This window comes from Euwallacea similis, chromosome 1 (genome assembly GCF_039881205.1).
Source record: "Euwallacea similis isolate ESF13 chromosome 1, ESF131.1, whole genome shotgun sequence".
Classification (NCBI taxonomy): domain Eukaryota; kingdom Metazoa; phylum Arthropoda; class Insecta; order Coleoptera; family Curculionidae; genus Euwallacea; species Euwallacea similis.
The window spans coordinates 6,711,189-6,729,133 of record NC_089609.1 but is presented as its reverse complement, the minus strand read 5'-3'; the positions used below and the strand labels follow the sequence as shown (position 1 = coordinate 6,729,133).

The window sequence follows — 17,945 nt, the reverse complement described above, 5'->3', positions numbered from 1 at the left end:
TTTTGTAGCAGGATGAAATCAGAAAAAAGATAAAATCGTTGCTTAGCAGTAGGATTTGTTTCTGACATTTTTTATAAACGTTTTACTGCATCGCCATTAGTTCATTAGCTATCTATAACTATACCTACAAATTGTACTTTAAACATTTACTATTTTCTAATCTGAACTAATCTTTTTTGAGATGTAGTAGCATAAATTGATTAAATTTAGAAATCAAATATAGATTAAAATAGAGAAAAGCCTGATTTCGTGAAAAACAATTATTTGTTATTTGATGCATTTTAATAATCTAACTCAGTTCCTTGCCCGTTATTATCCCATTTTAGGATATTTAACATTTAATTAAAAATTAAGCAAATCGTTAATACTTCAATATTTTTGTTCTCTCGCTTATCATTTCTTATGCTTCTAATACCAATTTCGACTAGTACTTCATGAGATATTCAGTTTTCAAAGTGCAAAAAGAATCAAATTTAAAACATAGATATTTCGCAAATAGGTGAAAATCCGAATAGGGCGTGTTAGATGAAAGACTTTTGAAATATTGAGTTGACTCCAAAAATGTAATAATAAATATTGGGGGGGGGGGGGGGGGGGGAGGGGAATTATCCCATTTGCATATCCTTTTCAGGTCAGCCTCCAACTGTCATTTATCATTCTTTGACATTGACGTTTATGTGAAAATCTAGCATTTGCTCAGTAGTTATTTGATATCAAATTTTAACTTCCTATGTTACTGACTTCAAAAAGTATAGGGAAACTCTTATTTACAATTGCACGCGTCGGTAGACTTTCAAGAATTTTTCTTGTCTTTACCTTTTGCTCAAATCTGGAGCACACGTAACTTCTTATGTTTTACATCTTCAGCAATATGAAGTACTTGGAAAAATATACAAATTGATATTTTCTCACCGGTAAAGTCCTTTCTTACCTCCCGACCTTTTTTGCATTACGCCACAGTTTTTTTAAAAATAATTCACCACTCCACAATTCCGACTTCAACATTTAAATCTATTATGCTTTACCCTTATGTCCCCTTATGCCTGTTTTTTTTTTGTATTTGCAGGCATTTTCGAGTATAAAAATTAAAACGTCTTTTTTAAATTCTCTAAATTAAAAAATAGAATTTTTAAATGGTTCTGTAGATTGTGACTATAACGTACATGTTTTTGTTTTGATCGTTCGTTATTCCCATATGAACTTGTCTCCGCATTTGATGTTGAAAATAAATGTAAAAAATTAACATTAAGACAGGCGGAAAACATAACAGATATAATAAGAAAAATATGCATAAAAAAATTGAGTGACAACAGTTACAATAATTTAAAACTCATGCGTTTTGGGCCCCCCTATAACTCGGTGGGTAGTTAGTATTTCTACTCATAATAAAGTGGTAAGAGATTATCAACTAATGAAGTCAAACAGGTCATAGCAGTAATTATATAATATCTATACCCATCATATAAAAATCTCAGACTCTATGTATATAGTGTCCGAAAGATCGCTGTATTTTAAGCAATATCTACTACACAATACATGAGGGTACTAGATATTTGAAAAAACATTTTCAGATAAAAGTGGTTAAATCCGAGGTGGGGATCTTTTTCAGTATAAAAATTACCCTATTTTTGGTTAATCAATATTTTGTATCCGTCCACAGGATACATATAAATTATTTTAATCAGATATTGCAATACTAAAAAAAAATCTCCATTTCTCAGGCAGATTCCACTTCTGACTTCTTACCCTCATAGTGTAGTGTTCGCAGCTTCTAAAATTAGCAGTGAAATGAATATGACAAGTTATTTATTTGCGTTCGTACTTACAGCTATAGGAAGTTCTCTAGTCGAAGGAGAAGGAGATTCGAATGTAAATCAAATAAAAAAAGTATTGGGCTCTGAAGAGGATAATTCGAGCAGTAACGAGTTGGAGAACATTCTGATGGTCCTCAAAGACATGGTAAAATTTGCTTAACATTTTTCTATTTAATATGTATGACAATATAACAGATGTAAATAGACATATTAGAAAAAGAGAGTGAGACAAGGCACTCGTATATAAAATAATGTAATTTAATTTCATAGCAGTTTAATCATTCCAATTGTGCGGCCATAACGTTCACGCTTGCCCGGGGTTTAAATATTCACTTTGACTCCCTGGGAGAAAAATTATTATTATGTCCTTGCTAATCCTAGCGGAATGACTTGGTTGTTTGGGTCGTCCTGAACGTTCCGAACTAGGAAAAAGACCAAAATACCAATTAGTCCATGATCCATTTCAGTTATTATTATTAAAGTTTTTGATATGCTACTTTGGATACATATTTAACAGGAAATCAGTTGTCGATTCATTAGCATGATTCATCCATTGAAGTACGTTAAGAAATATGTACTTTAATTCTCACAGGTGCGTTTACAATATTTGGATAACAAAGAAGAAGCGATCATGACTTTCATGGAAGAATTTGAGAGAATGGACATATCCAACATAACTTTCATGGGGTCGCAAAACATTTACAGCCAAGATGGAAGTCTAAAGGAAGTGAGAACCATTGAACTGTCCGTCCCTAATAAGCAGGTTAATTTTATTCTGAATTTATTAAATATTCTGCGAATTTTTACTGGCACACATTGTCTTCCAGCAATGGATCAGGAAATAGATTATTCCCATTAAATTAATTTGTAGAAAGATGAATCATCAGTGGCCAACGAAAATATGGCCGATGATGCAATAGAAGACTCCATAGAAGTGCGTGATTTATTTTCGTTCCTTTCTTCGATAGGACTGAATATGGAGATGATTGTCCATAAAATGGACGAGGAGGGGCACGTTACGCACCAGCTTTATTTAAACGACCACATACTTGTAAGTGATCCTGCATATGTATCCAAAGTAAACTCAATGAACCTGCAAAATGGAAACTCAAATCCCATTAACGATAGGCAACAGTTGAAGATAACTTTTATGTTATCAACAAAACCATTGTTGTTAGTACAAAGGAAGAAGTTGATAAGGATTTTGAGCGAAGAACTATGGGCCAAACGGCGCCTGTCTCCAGTTACTTGGTATTCGACAAGAACAAGAAATTTATAAAATCGAAGTCCACCGTGGAACCAGCATTATTTGTAAGTGCATCCGAAGAGTACCCGTAGTCCCAAATAATAGATTTAATGTTTTTTTTTTATGGCAGTGTGACCCAAATTAATCTTCCATGCATTGGGGCGATATGGGAGAAAGTATAGTGTTGACTCGCGTATAATAAGCGTCTCATCCCTTCAAGGGAATTTCTTCGTTGGGAAAAAACTTTTCCCATTTAAACAGCTTGAAAGAGAATTTGGGACACATTGTATGCTATAATCCTGGTATCTGTAACTACAATTCTGTGACTATCTGAAAAACTATGAAGTATGAAAAGCGATATCTACGTCGAATGGACTTTTTCTGTAGGGAGTGGTAGATTCGGAAATGGGTCAACCAGAAGACCAAATAATTCAAAGTGCTTTAAAGTCGCTAGTGGATAGGATGATGGAGAGCAATTCCAGAGATAATGTACCCGAACAGATGAGGCAAGACTTGGAGAAGCAATATCCCAATTTGACGTTTATGGTTATAGAGGGTTATCCAGAAGGAGCTTACATTAGTGACTTCTTTCACTTCGGTTTAACTTACGAATTTATCGAGATTGATGAAAATTATAAATATACTGTTTGCGGGAGAAATATGTCACGTGCTGGTAATTGATTAAATTCATATTCATCAAAGGACATATTTGTTACAGTTTTTGAATAAATTTCCTATTAAAGTTATTTTACTCGATCGATCATTGTTATGTACTCAATAATGACTATTCCAAAACAGAAAATCAACAACGTTTCGGAAATTTAAAAAATATAAGAATTCTTTTTTTAGACTAGTTGTGTTTTTATATATAATCACCCAACCCTAGAATGCCCTTTTCCAACTTTTCCTGTAGTCGTGATCAAAAAATCATCTGGAACATAGTGTTTAATTAAAATTTTTAATGGTTTGACATACTTTTCTTATCCTCCAGAGAACCTATATTATGTTTTACCACGATTTTTAAGCATTCTCAACGCCCATTACTGCATAAATAAATAATTAATAAATACAATTTATTAACATATTATCCTTCTTACTTGAATACCTGTACATTTTGGTGAAGGCAATTTTCCATATGACCAATAAATTTGTGACTCCAATGATGGTTCTTTCTTTGTGTTTCTTAAGTTTGGATCCTTCGAACTTTGGATTAAGAATAAAGATAGTTCATGTATTTGCTCTGAGGCAATACCTTGCGGTTCAGAAAAGTCGACTTCTCACCGGACAGTTTTCCTTTCTTTCTAGACTTTGCTCTTGCCTTCCATTCTGCAGCGTTTAAGAAATGTATGAAATAAAATATTAAATGTAATAAGAAAAATACGTAGAAATTCCCATTACTCTTTCTAAATCCTCTATTATTAGGTACTCACCTCTACCTTCTCCAAATCCTAGTCCAGGTCCCACTTCCTCGTGAAAGTCCTCACACCAATTTCTTTTCTATTTTCTCCCGGTCATGAATAATCGAGTCCTAGGCAACTCATAAGTGATGTATCCTCGTTCTCCTACTACTTTCAATAAGTCAGACCCCAGAGAAGATCATTTTAAAAATTGAGTCCTCTCTTCGGAGGAGAGTTTCGTTTCGGACTGTTCAAAATCGTATCTCTCTAGTATACTTTAACAAACGGACATGGTGATGAACTCTATATATTTGGAATGGCAAAACCAAGGGAATCTGTTATATTCACTTATAAATTCTTCCCACATAATCACAGATACTACGCCTTATTGCTATCAAATATAGCAAATATCTTACAACATTTATAGGTGAACTAAGATTAGGTCGAATTGTGCTTTAAGAGGTTGTTACTGGTCCCTACATAATCTGGGGGCAAGGAAAAAATAAACTACAGATATGTAGAAATTAACCACGAGTGCATGAAGAATAATTTGAGGGTGCGTAAAAGTAAATTATGGATACGTAAAAAAAACTACGGACATGCCGAAATAAACTACGGGCACGTCCGCCCCTTTTTATTTTCCTCACAGAATGTAAGTCGTATTTCCATAAAACCCATTATTGCCCAACACATTTACACTTTATTATCGAACCATCCCAAAACATTATACTGTACATGGTTCTTCCTTTGTAACATTTAAAAGATTGCCTTGGATACAACATACTCATGTACGTAAAGTATTTGTTTACCGCCAGCAAACGTTTGCAACCTTCAAAGGGTTTACTACCTAAAGCCATTACGAATTGCTAATTTCAGTTCAATAACATTTTACGATTTTCAAAACTCATGTTCTTCAGACAGACCAGAAAGTGGGAGTAACTATGAGCAAGGTTACGTATGGAGTAAATACCATATAAATCGGCATGATGGCGGCAAATCGGTTTTTGTCTCAAGATATAAGTCAAGTATTTAGTGGAGCAAAGGATGAATCACTGTGTAAGTATAAATAGTTCGTTGGTGTTTTTATTTAAGAATTTATCATGGCAGGTAGGTATATACTAATATTTCACGTTTTTATCGTCGATTTTAGACGTTTTATTAGTAATTTTTGTTTTTTTTTTAATGTAGTATCAACAAATTTAGGGACCAACCTACGTTTTTTTTAATTAAAAAAAAATTAATGTATCTAATCCAAAAGTGTCTTTTTGGCTCATATTCAAAATAAGTGCTAAGAGATTTTTTTATACCCTTTTTTTATTTTTTACATTTTTATTTTTTTTATAAAAAAATTCCTAAACAATCCCTTGTTGTTAAAAACAATTTTTATTATTCAGTGTTTTATCGTTTTCTTTTGATGTGGTTGATCACCTCTTAAAAATAGAATCATAACATTTCAACACCCTGTATATATTATCAGTCAGTAAAGCAGCATCATAAACAAATAGATACCGAGAAAAAGCTTCACATAAAGGTTTTGTGATTCCAGAAGTTGCTGAAGAAACTAATTTTTGTTGATACTTTAAATTATATAGGATGGCTCAAAATGAAGATATGTGGGTCAAGAAATTTTTTTTAAAGGAATATAAGTATATTTTTTTAGAAAATTTTATTTTTTACATAAAAAGTATTTTCGACATAAAAAAGAGTAAACGCACTGTAAAGAAGTATTATACAAGTAAAATAAGCAAATTAATTTATAATTAATATTAAAAAAAATCAGACGTGTCTGGTTATGTTTTCTGTTGCGTCTTTTTTCTTATAAAATTTTTTTTTATTACTTTTATGAACAACTTTGTATAAAATGTTTCGAATTAAATGGTTTTACAAGAATACGTCGATTTTTTTTTGACGTTTTTGTATTGAAAACCACAGAAATATAATTATTGAGTTTTCTAGGTATGGAGTATTTTTTAAAAAATCTACATTTTGATTCCACGATTTATTTCACTTATCTAACAAGATATTAAAAAATAAAAAACGGGTACCGATAGAATTTTTACCACAGAAACCAGTAGCATAAATCTTTTCCCCAATAATTAAGCCTTAGGTGTTTAAGCTTATATAATCCCATCCATGATTCCATTGATGTGATTTCTGTCAAACTTCACACTTATCACTTATCACATTCATTTATGAATATTTTAAAATCACTTTATGAAAAATACTGAATATTAATGATTTTATGGTGCGATATTTTGACGAAGCCTTGTTCTTTTCCTAAATGGTCTGAAAAATTGTTCTTTATAGCCCGTTATTTACGCAAATTGTTGATATAACAGAAATCGCTTTAAATAGGTAGTGTTTATCATATACCTAGATTTTTATTACAAATAACAGTGAAATAGTTATGGAATTACGACTATTACAGGGTTATTGAAGAAAACTTAAAACAACTTGCCCGTCTAAAATTTAATCTACGATACTTACTTCGAAAACTGCCGTAACTTTAACTAACTTAAACCACGGTACACTCGAAGAGCGTGCAAATATAATGAAATTTTATGATTATATCGTAGATAGTAATCGATTAATGGCAGTAACATCATCTAAGAAACTGTTTTTCTCACACACATTTTATAAATCGGTACCTAACTGGTTTGATCGACAACTAGATCTTCCTCGTTTTCACTATTCTTGTGGCGTCAGCCTACGGTGGTGGTTATGGACTTCTTGGAGGAGGCGGCTACAACAGCTACGACTACGGAGGTTATTATGGTACCTCCTCATTAGGCAGCTCGTCGCTAGGCAATAATTATTATACAAGGCCTTATTACACTAGTGGATACCCTAGGTGAGTCAGTTATCCTTTGGCACAAGAATTGATGTGGAAAGATGCATATTTCAGTTCTATCGGAGGCGGCTATTATGAAACCAACTCTGGTTATTATCCAGGAGGCGGATACGGAGGTTATGGGAATAGTTACTCGTCCGGGTACCGGCCCGGGTATTACTCTGGGTATGGAGGATATAGTGGGTATGGAGGTTACGGGCCTGGTGAGTTATCTTTTTATATGTATCTCACATGTTCAGCCGCACAAGTTTTGGATCGAAGTGGTCAGACAATAAATGATCTTATTTCTGGACCTACATGTAGGTTGATATTAGGAATATTTACAGAATTACTTAGAAATACTGAAGACCCTGATGTCGTGGAAATAGGAAATAAAAAAATTGAGTATTTCATTTCGACCACCGCCAGTTACGACAATTTTGAGTCAAGTTCCTCAGGTAACCGAGTCGATTGATGACTCAAAACTATAACAAAATAATCGCTATTGCCTATACATACGTGTAAATACGCTTCCATGAGGTTTCGCATGTTAACGAATGTGTTACCATATTCAAATACAATGTATAAGGCAAATGTTGAATCGATGTGTATCTGTGCATGATGTGTGTTATTGTTACAAATAGCAAGATTATTCAAATAATAACAATTTCAAAGTGAATATTATAACTGCATGAACGGGGCACAAAAACAACATAAACTTTTAACCTTGTACGTGAATAATTCCGTAAAATGAATCATCTTTGAAGCTTGAAAGTTTAATTATTGTGTTTGAATGGGTGTGTCAATGAGGCTTGACGCTTGTACTGAGAAAGGATATCCTCCCCTATTTTACATATTAACACCTGAGGATGTTCGACGTTTCAGCTTCACTGGGTTCCACTTGAAGGCACAAGACTAGAACTAAAAGAAATTAATGTGTTTAATACAGAAAGTTTAATCAACTATTCTACATCCCAAAATAACCTATGTTTGCTATATCAACTATAATCGAAAAATGTTTTATTAAGAAAATACTGGATGTTGAAGTCTAATTTAAAAAATGCTATGTTATAAATTTCTTCAAAACGGTTGGAGATATTTGAACGGATTAGAAACGTACAAATGCGTAAATTCTTACAGTCAGAAAACTATACTCTTACCGAATATTAAAAAATATACAGGGTGGTGAATTGAAAACGTTACATTCCTCGTGCAAAAATATTGCATTTTCTATGATAAACTCGATAGCCCATGCGTGGGGGTAGATCGTCCTGTACAGTCTTCATTCGACAGTGAACACTCCCTTTAACTTTTCTATTTGCAGACCTAGAAAAACGATTCAAATACAAAAGCTTAATATGAGAGGATTAAAAATTTGCGTTATCTTAACCATATCAGATCTTAACCCAAGGTAACGTTACAAATATAAGTGCAAACATATCAACTCAAGACTTAGTTTCAAAAATAATGCCTTTACAGGTTGCTTTATGAACACTATGTATGTAACTTTGGTTATTATTGTTAAACAACTAAGTTATTTTTGGATACATTTTTGTATATATGTCTCAACATTCTAGTGGGATAATAATAATAGGAAAAAACGCAAATCTCAACATTTGAACATAATGCAGCATTATTGTCCTTATGCATTTCTGGCTTATTTCCGTTTCGATAAACTTATCACCGCATCGTATTACAAGAGAAACATTTTTTTACCAGGTTATTCATCTGGATTGGGTGGTTTAGGAGGATTCAGAACCAATTATTTAGGAAGGCCTTATGGATACCGTGGTTATGGCTACTCCAGCTACAGAAAATAGGCATCAAGATGTTCTGTTTGTTATGAAAGTGTGATTTTTAGTTCACTTTAATTCGATTATACTTCAATGCTATGAGTGCCTACATAAATTATTTTTTTAAGATTATAGAATCTCTTAATACCATTATGAGCAGATAAAGCGTATGCCCATCGTGTATAAAACTGTATTACATCGTAAGTTTATTATTATTTGAAATTTGTTATGAGCGCGTGACTGTTTATATGTACCTAATCCTTAACTATGTAACACTATTTAGTAAGTAGTTCGTTTTATTGCTAAGTTAATAAGAACAAGAAAATGTTTTCATGTGTAACTTAATAATAAATAATACATTCGTAAAATACTTATTTTATTTATGGTATTTTATAAACGTTTTAATCAAAATCGTGACACCATTACAAAAGAAAACATAATTTACAAATCCATCCATCCACCTATACAGAGTGTAACATATCATCATGGAGATATTTCAGGGGGCTCATAGTACTCTGCAAAATAACAAAAAAAATGCTAATTGACCCATGGTCAAAAACTTACCATATCCAACATACGGAGTGGCACTTGTAAGTTGAAATTGGTGCGTTTTTGACCATGGATCAATTAGCATTTTTAAAATTATTTTGCAGAGTACTATCGTCCCCTGAAATGTCTCCATAATAATATGTTACACCCTGTATACTACTTAGTAATCTTCAATGCAATGTCAAATATCCAAATCAAAAAACAAATTCATCGAACTTAATTACCAAATTTACTATCTGCAAATAGAACTGCTTTGGACTAATAAAGAAAGTTCATGGTAGTTAGGTTTACCTATCTGTCTCGAAATCCTCGGTCCGGCCCACTTCTACGTCTTATACGGAGACTGTGGGTTTTGCAAATTTGAATCATTTGGGGCAAACCTTGGAAGTGTGAAATTTTGGGTAGACGGAGCTTTCTCGGTAGACAATATGGTATTTTGTTCGTCCTTCAATAAATTATAAGTAAATAAATATAGTCGATTTTCACTAGTACGCCACAGGTATGATTCATTAATAAACCTAACGCCTACAGTACATTCTTGTCGAACGTTACAAATTAAGAATTGCAATCGCACTAGCAAAAACAACTCGATATCTTAATAATAGTAATGTCACAGGTTATGCGTTAAAAGTTATAACGTAAACCAGGGGCGCTCAAATATGGCCCAACTCTGACATAATTTTTATGTAATCGACAACAATTATGCAAGATTTCTCCTTTCCTCGAATCAAGATGAAAGCCCACAAGTTTAAAACCCCACAAAACAATTTAGTTATGCATATATTCTTCGTCTGAAAGGCCGGTACCCGTGGTATTCCTTATTTACTGTGATTTGATTTTTATTACTATTGAATAAATTCAATTGTGATCGCTAACCCACTTGGAATTGCATATTGTTTTCACTGATACGTAATGGCACAAGTGAGTAGGTACCTATCCAAAAAAATTAACATAGTAGTAGTAATTAATTTTGAAAATTCTCCTTAAAAATCCCCTTTCTTGAGACGCTTGCTACGGACCTGTTTTTTAGTCAATAAAATTGTCAATCCGACACAGCTTATGCAATCAGAGCGTTTTCAATTTATGATGAAATGGCGACTCTGCAACCGGAAGAGTACCACTTTTTAAAACGAATTTCGAATTTTGCCTTAAAATTCCCTTTCATTGAGAAGTTTGCTACGGCCCTGCGCCGCTAGCAATCAACATGTCAATTTGACACAATTCGCTGTATCAAAGTAACTTTAATTTGTGACAGAATGGCGATTGTACATTTGATTTTCGAGAAGTAACAGTTTTTCAAATTAATTTTAATATTAAATATAAGTAGGTGGGTGGTATTCTTAACCCATTTAGAACTATCTACAGCTTTTGTGGGTACGTAATCTGAGAAGTGAGAAATGTATGCGCCTATGCGAAATGTAAAAATATCAACTTAATATAAAAGATAGCGATAAAAGTATGTAACATGTGATTTCATTATCGTTATTACTATCATTAAGATTGATAAACCGAGCTATCACACTAGCAACATTTTTTCTCAGCAGTGCATCGTTGACATACCTTAATTAACTAAATATCTGAGCACTGAGGCGGGTTTCCTGGCAATTACAATAAAATTATGTGCACAAGAAAATTGATTTAACCATGGTGGCTCACGGAGAGTACGTGCATACAAATTCATTGCCGTATGCGTGTTTCACTGTCTGAGGTTTTTAATTAACTAATTATTTATACAAAATATGCGCTTAACATTATTTTTCACGTATGTTAATATGGAAGTTAACTGCGATGTAGACATTGTTAAAATACTTATAAGGAATGATTTGGTCTTTTATCAAAACTGGGCCTAAAGCTCGTCTCAGCAGATATCCAATTTCTCATATAAGAGGAAAAATGATGTGTTCTTATGCCTCTATGTACTAAATATTAATAAAGTGGTATGGTAATAAAGTGGTTCGGCACAGAGTTTGCTATTAATCTCAACCTCATTAACTTCCAACTAATTAGTCCCTGATTGAATTAGATGAACTGAGGTTTGCTTTTAACCTCGAACCTAAAGTCTTGCCAGATTTCATCAGTTCAAAGTCTGTCGATAGCCTATAGACTTAATTAACACTCTGTATATTATGATCACTACATTGTGTTACACCCTTGAGTTGAACTCGGTCCGAGTGAATACCAAACCGCTGTTTTAAACTTAAAGGGGTCACTACCTACAACAACTAAACCCATTATTTCTAGCTTCCTTGATGCAATTAACGAAAACAATAAAAGTGATCAAATTGAATTATTCACTGCACGAAAAAATGAACCCATTATACGAATTTTTTTCTATTAAAATTACCCACAACAACGACACGTATAGACCCACTATTTATTTACTTATTACACCGTAAGGCCAAAGCAATCAACTAGTGGTAAATTGGGTGTTAACTATTTAATTTTCAGTTTTTTTATTCCACCATTTAGTTGTTTTGTATAAGTCTTATATTTTGCTTTTAATACAGAGACCTGAAATAACGATTTGGGTCTTGATGTACCTTTCAATGGTCACGTGGGCGTCCAATGACAACAGCAAATTCTTGGGTAATGATTTCAACGAAGAGTATCGCCACGGGCACGGCGGTAGACGAAAACGTCCTAACAATCAAGGTACACTTACCGTCAACTATGATTCATAGAGAAAAAAAATGTATCTAAACATTACTTGCAAATTGCAACGAAAAATTTTTGCTAAATATTTTCATGTTCAAAATTGTTTTTCATTCAAAATAAAGGTGCAACAAATCCGTGCCATTTCGGAGGAGCTAACGGGTTCGGAAAGCCTAAAAGCGAAGGAACAGGAAGAACGTTTTTTGATCTACAGTACTACAACTTGGAACACAACTACCATGTAAATGTAAACTGCGGTGGTGGCAGTTATCCTGGTGCCGTGGTTCCCATTCATCCCGCACCAGCAGAAGTCGGAGCCATTGCCATCGCAAATGATCAGGGAGGACAAAAACCTTTGGGGGGACATAGACCTTTAGGGGGGCATAGGCCTTTAGGAGGACATAGGCCTTTAGGGGGGCATAGGCCTTTGGGAGAGTTAGGTAAATTAATCATTTTTAGTAATATATATAATTCCTTGGTTGAAGAGATATTACATTTCAGGGGGTCATGGAGATGGAGGCCACAAACCTGGGGGTAACAATCCTGCCTTTATCAATAATAAAAATAATTAGGTTGTTCGTACATTTATCTACTTCTGTAGGAGGCGGGGGAGTGTTTGGAGGTGGAAATAGGCCACATCAAGAAGGATCTTATCGACCGGATAATCAAGACCAAGGTCGGTTAGCTCCTTACTTTGGTAAAATGTTTTAAGAGAAATATATTTGCTAAGCTAAGCTGCAGTGAGAAATTGATAACACTTAAACAGATCGATTCAGTTGATGAGAAATTAAACAAAAAAGAATTATTTCAATTACAAGACTGCAGTCAAAGAGAGCCTCAGGTCGGAACCTTGTCCGAATTTTTTTTATAAATAAAAAGCAAAATTGCATTTAATAAGTCACTTTATTTGTGTCATATTAAAATATAAGTTGGCATCAGGTGGAAATGGAGGAGGTCTAGGTCCAGTAGCAGGAGCCTTTAGTAGCGCATTTGCAGGCATTCTCCCATCTCCTCAACAGTTTGCCACAGGTTTTTCTGATGGAGTCCAAAGTTTCATAGGCACTATACCGACGATTGCTCAAAGCTTCCAGTCGATTTTACCAAGTTTCGGAAACTTTCAATTGCCCCAATTCAATCCTGGAGGTATGTCTACTTTATATAATAAACCCTCAATTCATTTCACTTTATATTAAAAAAAAAAAACATTTTAAATATGAAGTAATAAAATTACAAAATAGAAGTTTGCAAACAAATTTTCGTTGCCGCCATCATATGGAATAAATGGATAAAAAACTTACCCATTTTTGGCTTGAGTGTTTGTAAAATCTCTCTGCGGATGCGTAAGTGCACCTCCTTCATCATACGTACCGTTTCTGTATTTCTTTTCACAGAAAATAAATCTTATATTCAATTAAACATGCTGAATTTTCATAAAGCGAACACTGGACCTGTGACCTTTCGACCGCCTTTTCAAGGAGGTTCCTTCAATAACCTGGTCAGTAGACCCACTATCACCCCAACTATCGCACCGCCAGTGACTACAACCACCGACCCTGACGACATAATTTATAGTGACGAAATTAGGCCCGTGCATGAAGATCACGACCCAATTACTGAACCGTATGTCAGTAATGGTGATAAGCGTATCACGGGTTAGTCAAATGTCTGAACAGGCTAAAATGGTCTCACTTGATGCATGATTAAAAACAATGCTTCATTTCTATAGCATTAAAATCACAAAAATAGGTAGTATAAAATATATCTACTGTACTTTGTGGTCAATGATAAATTAAAGGTTCAATTGTCATTTTTGTGTGCAGCAAGTCACTAGGCTAGCTATAGTTACTAAGTTATAGAAACTTAACGATTTTACTTGTTCCTTTACACCGCTTTGCATTAACTTTTTTTTCAATGTCTTACTTTAAATAACTAATCTATCGTAATCCTTAACTAACTTACCTCTTGTGAAAAAAAGCTAAGCATTTTTAACCCTCACAAATTTCTTTAACAAGTTATAGAACGGTGTCACCTTTAGAATTGAGATCATTTGGATAATCTACTAATTTGAGGCACTACTTTGGAGTTTTCATTAATATTGGTCTTGCAGAACTTGATTTACTTAACTTGATTTTAGGAGGAAATAAGTGGTATTATCCTGATGGCAGGCCATATTACCTAAATGATAATGGGCGAAGTGGCAACGCATACAATTCCCATAGAGGTTTCCCAGAAGAACGATCTAATGATGGGTCACGGACGAGAAATCTTCGATTCCCATTATTTTGATGGAAGAATTTAAAATTACCAAATACACTCATTTGTTTTAATTAATTAATATTTTCAAGAAGGCACTACTTCCAACAAGTTATACAGGAAAGCATTTCTTCTTTTAAATAGGGCAGGGGGTCAAGTTTCTTATTTGAATGGAATGCGACGTTATTCCTAAATTATTGCGTTGTTCAATTATCTCTGATATTGGATGATTTTATATAACATTCCCTATTTAGATTTTCAAATCGTATTAAGAGTAGGTATAGGGGTTTGAAATTAAAATTATAGTTTTTGCAAATACGATTGATGCAGTTTCCAGTACAAACCCCCCGTATATACTGTACTTAATAGTAGAACAAAAAAATAACATCTTGAACATGTTGAGGATAATCTCTTATACGTTAGAATTATGTAGTTGCAGAAGCCATCGTTGATATATACACGACTTTAATAGTACCAACATCATATTAATACAAAACCTCTAAAAATTATGACCAGAAATCCTAAAACAAATAACCACTTAAAATCCCCATGTCCAACTTCACAAAATGACTTTTTTATCATGAAACCTTTCTAGATATGTTTCATACTCATAATAAAATAATGTCAACCGATAGGCCCTATGGAACGCCAATTCATATAATTTCAGCACAAATATGCAAAAATCAAGTACAGAGAGAAGAATTTATAAATTATACGTTGTTCTTTACTTACATTACAACTGTACGATACCAAACTCAATAAGATGAATTGCAGTCCCATTGCGGATTGTTGCTCCAATTTCAAGAAGATCGCATGATGTGGTTGTGAATTCATACATGCTGGAATTGGAATAAAAATTATAATTGACTTACGCAAACTGTTCCTGCTCTATTTAGACACTATATTTCACTGCCCCTATACAGATTAGAAAAGTTTCAGACACAAAGTTATTAATTAAAGTGCGTTTCAAGCGATAGGTCGAGCAATGCTCATACTCCAATGAGTGCGGCGTCCTGGCGATAGAGCATCTTGATTACTTTTCGACGTATTAAATTTTGAGCTTGATTTGAGAGGAGCGTGAGTGCCGCTACAGTAATGAACATTTAACATTTTCATGTTTATTTTTTCTGTCTATATTTTTGAAGACACAACAAAAAAAAGACACCTTTCCTGCAGAACCTTTCCAAGTCACTGCTCAGGTTATTAGAGCAATGTTCAGACAACACTGCAATCGAGAGGAAGCCTTGCACACCTACTGTGTTAATTCTTACCTCAAAATTATAGATCCTTTATCTTTTGACTTGCTCAAAACTTTAAAAAATCGTTTGGCTATATTATTTAAGTAATTGTTATAGATAACCTCCTTATCAGTGAGTGGCGTAACCTCCAAACAGGACGAATTGTCAACAGGCAACGCTTTGCGTTGACCTAAAACCATTATTGATCTTCTTGCTGATTTTTCTTCTTTAGATTGAGCTCACCAAGCAAATGAACAGTTCTCACTGAACCGCTTTTAAAACAAGTCAACATGGATATGTCAACAACTGTTGACTCTGCAACGTTAAGTTTTTTTGTCAGACAAAAGGCCCCAATTCTCCCGCTCAATTTGATATCGCAGGAAAATAATCTATGAATAAACTTTCCTAAAATGTTTTTTTCAGATAATTTCTCATCTGAAATACAGCAAACGTTCCTCGAATTCCAATATGCTCTTTTCAGGCAATAACAGTCGCTGATATTGTTGTGTGGGAAGTCAGTGAAGGAAGTTAAGTCCTCCGGGCTCAAAACCCGCGAGGTTTGAAGCTTCTGGATATAAAGGTTGTAATTATTCTAAAAAATATTCATTTTAATTTGTTATCTAAAATATTCTCAATATGATTTACAAAATCTAAACCAATATGAAAATCCGTCTCAAAAAAATCGTTTATTGGGTGAGTATACAGATAGGGCCATAAAGTGGCCCAAAGAGCATCATCTCTGTTCAAAAATGTACAAAAATTTGCCTTCTCATCTGTTTTCGTCATTGTTTCATGAGTCCATCCAGGAGCGAATATTGCCATTGACAAATTGTATTTCCTTATTATTTGTGCGGCCTGAAAAATTAAATATTTACCTACTTAAAGACACAACCAGAGATTAATGAAATCAAGAGTTGAAATAATACCTTGTAGGTGTTAAACTGCCCTCCACCAAACATGTTACGACCAAATACATCAACCCCTACGAAAACGTCGAATTGCCTTGCCCTTGCTAGAGCTGCGGTGTTTTGCAATTTCTCTTCGTTCCAAGAATAGTTCAAAAATATGCCATCACAACAATCAAAGAAACATCTAAAATATTTTAGTATTATAATTATCAATTTACTAGACACTGAAGACAAGCCCCACCTATTTAGATTATTTAGTTGATCCTGCCACTTAAGGTTTCCATCTCTTGTTACACTATCATACCAAATAATAACGTTTTCACTACTTTGCTGATGAGTCTGCAAGGTCAAAATTTCAACAAAATCCCTTAGAAGTTCAGGGTTTTGTACTGAATTTTCAATGTTTAGTAACCATCCATCAAAGCCAAACATCTTTTGAATTTCAGTAAGACGATAGACAAATTCTTTCATTTGATCGTGATTATTGAAGATCTCTTCATTACAAATTTTAACCCCATCTTGGTTCTCAGTGATTATGGTGCCTGCAAGTATTTGACAGAATATAAGTTTTAATAAAATTTTTTAGTGCTGCCAACCTAATACTTTAACGCCATTTCTATGTCCTGCATTGATCCATGCTAATGGCGGAATTGTTATAAAATAATGGCTAAAGTACACAAAGTAATCTATTTGAGACCAGTTGTAAAAAGTGTAACCATCAGAGGCTAATGTTTTGTCTTCAAAATCATCAAATGGCACATACCTAAGGAGATACACAGAAAAATGTTCAAACACATTTAATGTTCAATGGAAGTACTTACGAATCTGCCAGATATCCCCCTTTGTAATCATGACAAACTAACGTTTTTGGTGCAGTCCTATAATCAATTCGTGGCCTTAGCCCAAACATGTTATCAGTGCAATGACAATCTGATAGAGCATTTTTGATTATATGGCTGGAACGCTCTCTTAGAGGTTGCACTTGTTTTACCCATTCGGGTGGATTTGTAAGGCAGTCTTCAATATCAGAGTATTTCACAATAGGTCGGCACTGAGTGAAACTAGGAATCATTTTTCAATTTCTGCTGTTGGAAAATGATAATGTTGTAAATAAAATTGTGTCTGTCAGATGACAATTCACTTGAAACAGAGATATGGTAACTACAATAACAATGCTCTATATACACATATTAATGAATCACTATTATACAGGATGATTCCCATCATACCGATAGTAGATTATTGTGTTGCTATAATTATTTTCT

General features: G+C 33.8%; 4 protein-coding genes across 6 annotated transcripts; 3 read left to right on the top strand and 1 right to left on the bottom strand.

Moving 5' to 3' along the window:
* The first annotated feature begins 1,740 nt into the window (after window positions 1-1,740).
* On the top strand, window positions 1,741-3,886 carry LOC136408678 (uncharacterized). The gene is made up of 5 exons (XM_066389806.1): window positions 1,741-1,959; window positions 2,407-2,577; window positions 2,686-2,865; window positions 2,943-3,125; window positions 3,448-3,886. Exons 1-5 carry the CDS (start codon window positions 1,789-1,791, stop codon window positions 3,739-3,741), a joined length of 999 nt encoding a protein of 332 aa, XP_066245903.1. The 5' UTR covers window positions 1,741-1,788; the 3' UTR covers window positions 3,742-3,886.
* A 1,229-nt stretch (window positions 3,887-5,115) lies between these two features.
* LOC136413449 (keratin-associated protein 19-2-like) lies at window positions 5,116-9,402 on the top strand. 2 transcript variants are annotated; one of them, XM_066397019.1, is made up of 5 exons: window positions 5,116-5,513; window positions 7,130-7,308; window positions 7,363-7,511; window positions 7,635-7,745; window positions 9,007-9,402. In XM_066397019.1, the coding sequence occupies exons 1-5, from the start codon at window positions 5,502-5,504 to the stop codon at window positions 9,105-9,107; spliced, it is 552 nt and encodes a 183-aa protein (XP_066253116.1). In that variant the 5' UTR covers window positions 5,116-5,501; the 3' UTR covers window positions 9,108-9,402. The 2 variants fall into 2 exon arrangements, with proteins under 2 accessions (XP_066253116.1, XP_066253124.1); XM_066397027.1 differs by lacking the exon at window positions 7,635-7,745 and having other exon boundaries at window positions 5,135-5,513; window positions 9,007-9,398.
* ENGase (Endo-beta-N-acetylglucosaminidase) lies at window positions 7,604-17,858 on the bottom strand. Of its 2 annotated transcripts, none has more exons than XM_066396838.1 (9): window positions 17,502-17,857; window positions 17,277-17,443; window positions 16,922-17,222; window positions 16,699-16,864; window positions 16,418-16,627; window positions 16,016-16,364; window positions 15,806-15,962; window positions 15,267-15,373; window positions 7,604-8,208 (listed from the first exon to the last, which is right to left on the bottom strand). In XM_066396838.1, exons 1-8 carry the CDS (start codon window positions 17,750-17,752, stop codon window positions 15,268-15,270), a joined length of 1,707 nt encoding a protein of 568 aa, XP_066252935.1. In that variant the 5' UTR covers window positions 17,753-17,857; the 3' UTR covers window positions 7,604-8,208; window position 15,267. The 2 variants fall into 2 exon arrangements, with proteins under 2 accessions (XP_066252935.1, XP_066252942.1); XM_066396845.1 differs by lacking the exon at window positions 7,604-8,208 and adding an exon at window positions 8,341-8,613 and having other exon boundaries at window positions 17,502-17,858.
* On the top strand, window positions 10,433-14,641 carry LOC136410463 (uncharacterized). The gene is made up of 7 exons (XM_066392668.1): window positions 10,433-10,550; window positions 12,137-12,281; window positions 12,407-12,716; window positions 12,767-12,957; window positions 13,221-13,424; window positions 13,718-13,933; window positions 14,416-14,641. Exons 1-7 carry the CDS (start codon window positions 10,542-10,544, stop codon window positions 14,565-14,567), a joined length of 1,227 nt encoding a protein of 408 aa, XP_066248765.1. The 5' UTR covers window positions 10,433-10,541; the 3' UTR covers window positions 14,568-14,641.
* Window positions 17,859-17,945: the final 87 nt, after the last annotated feature.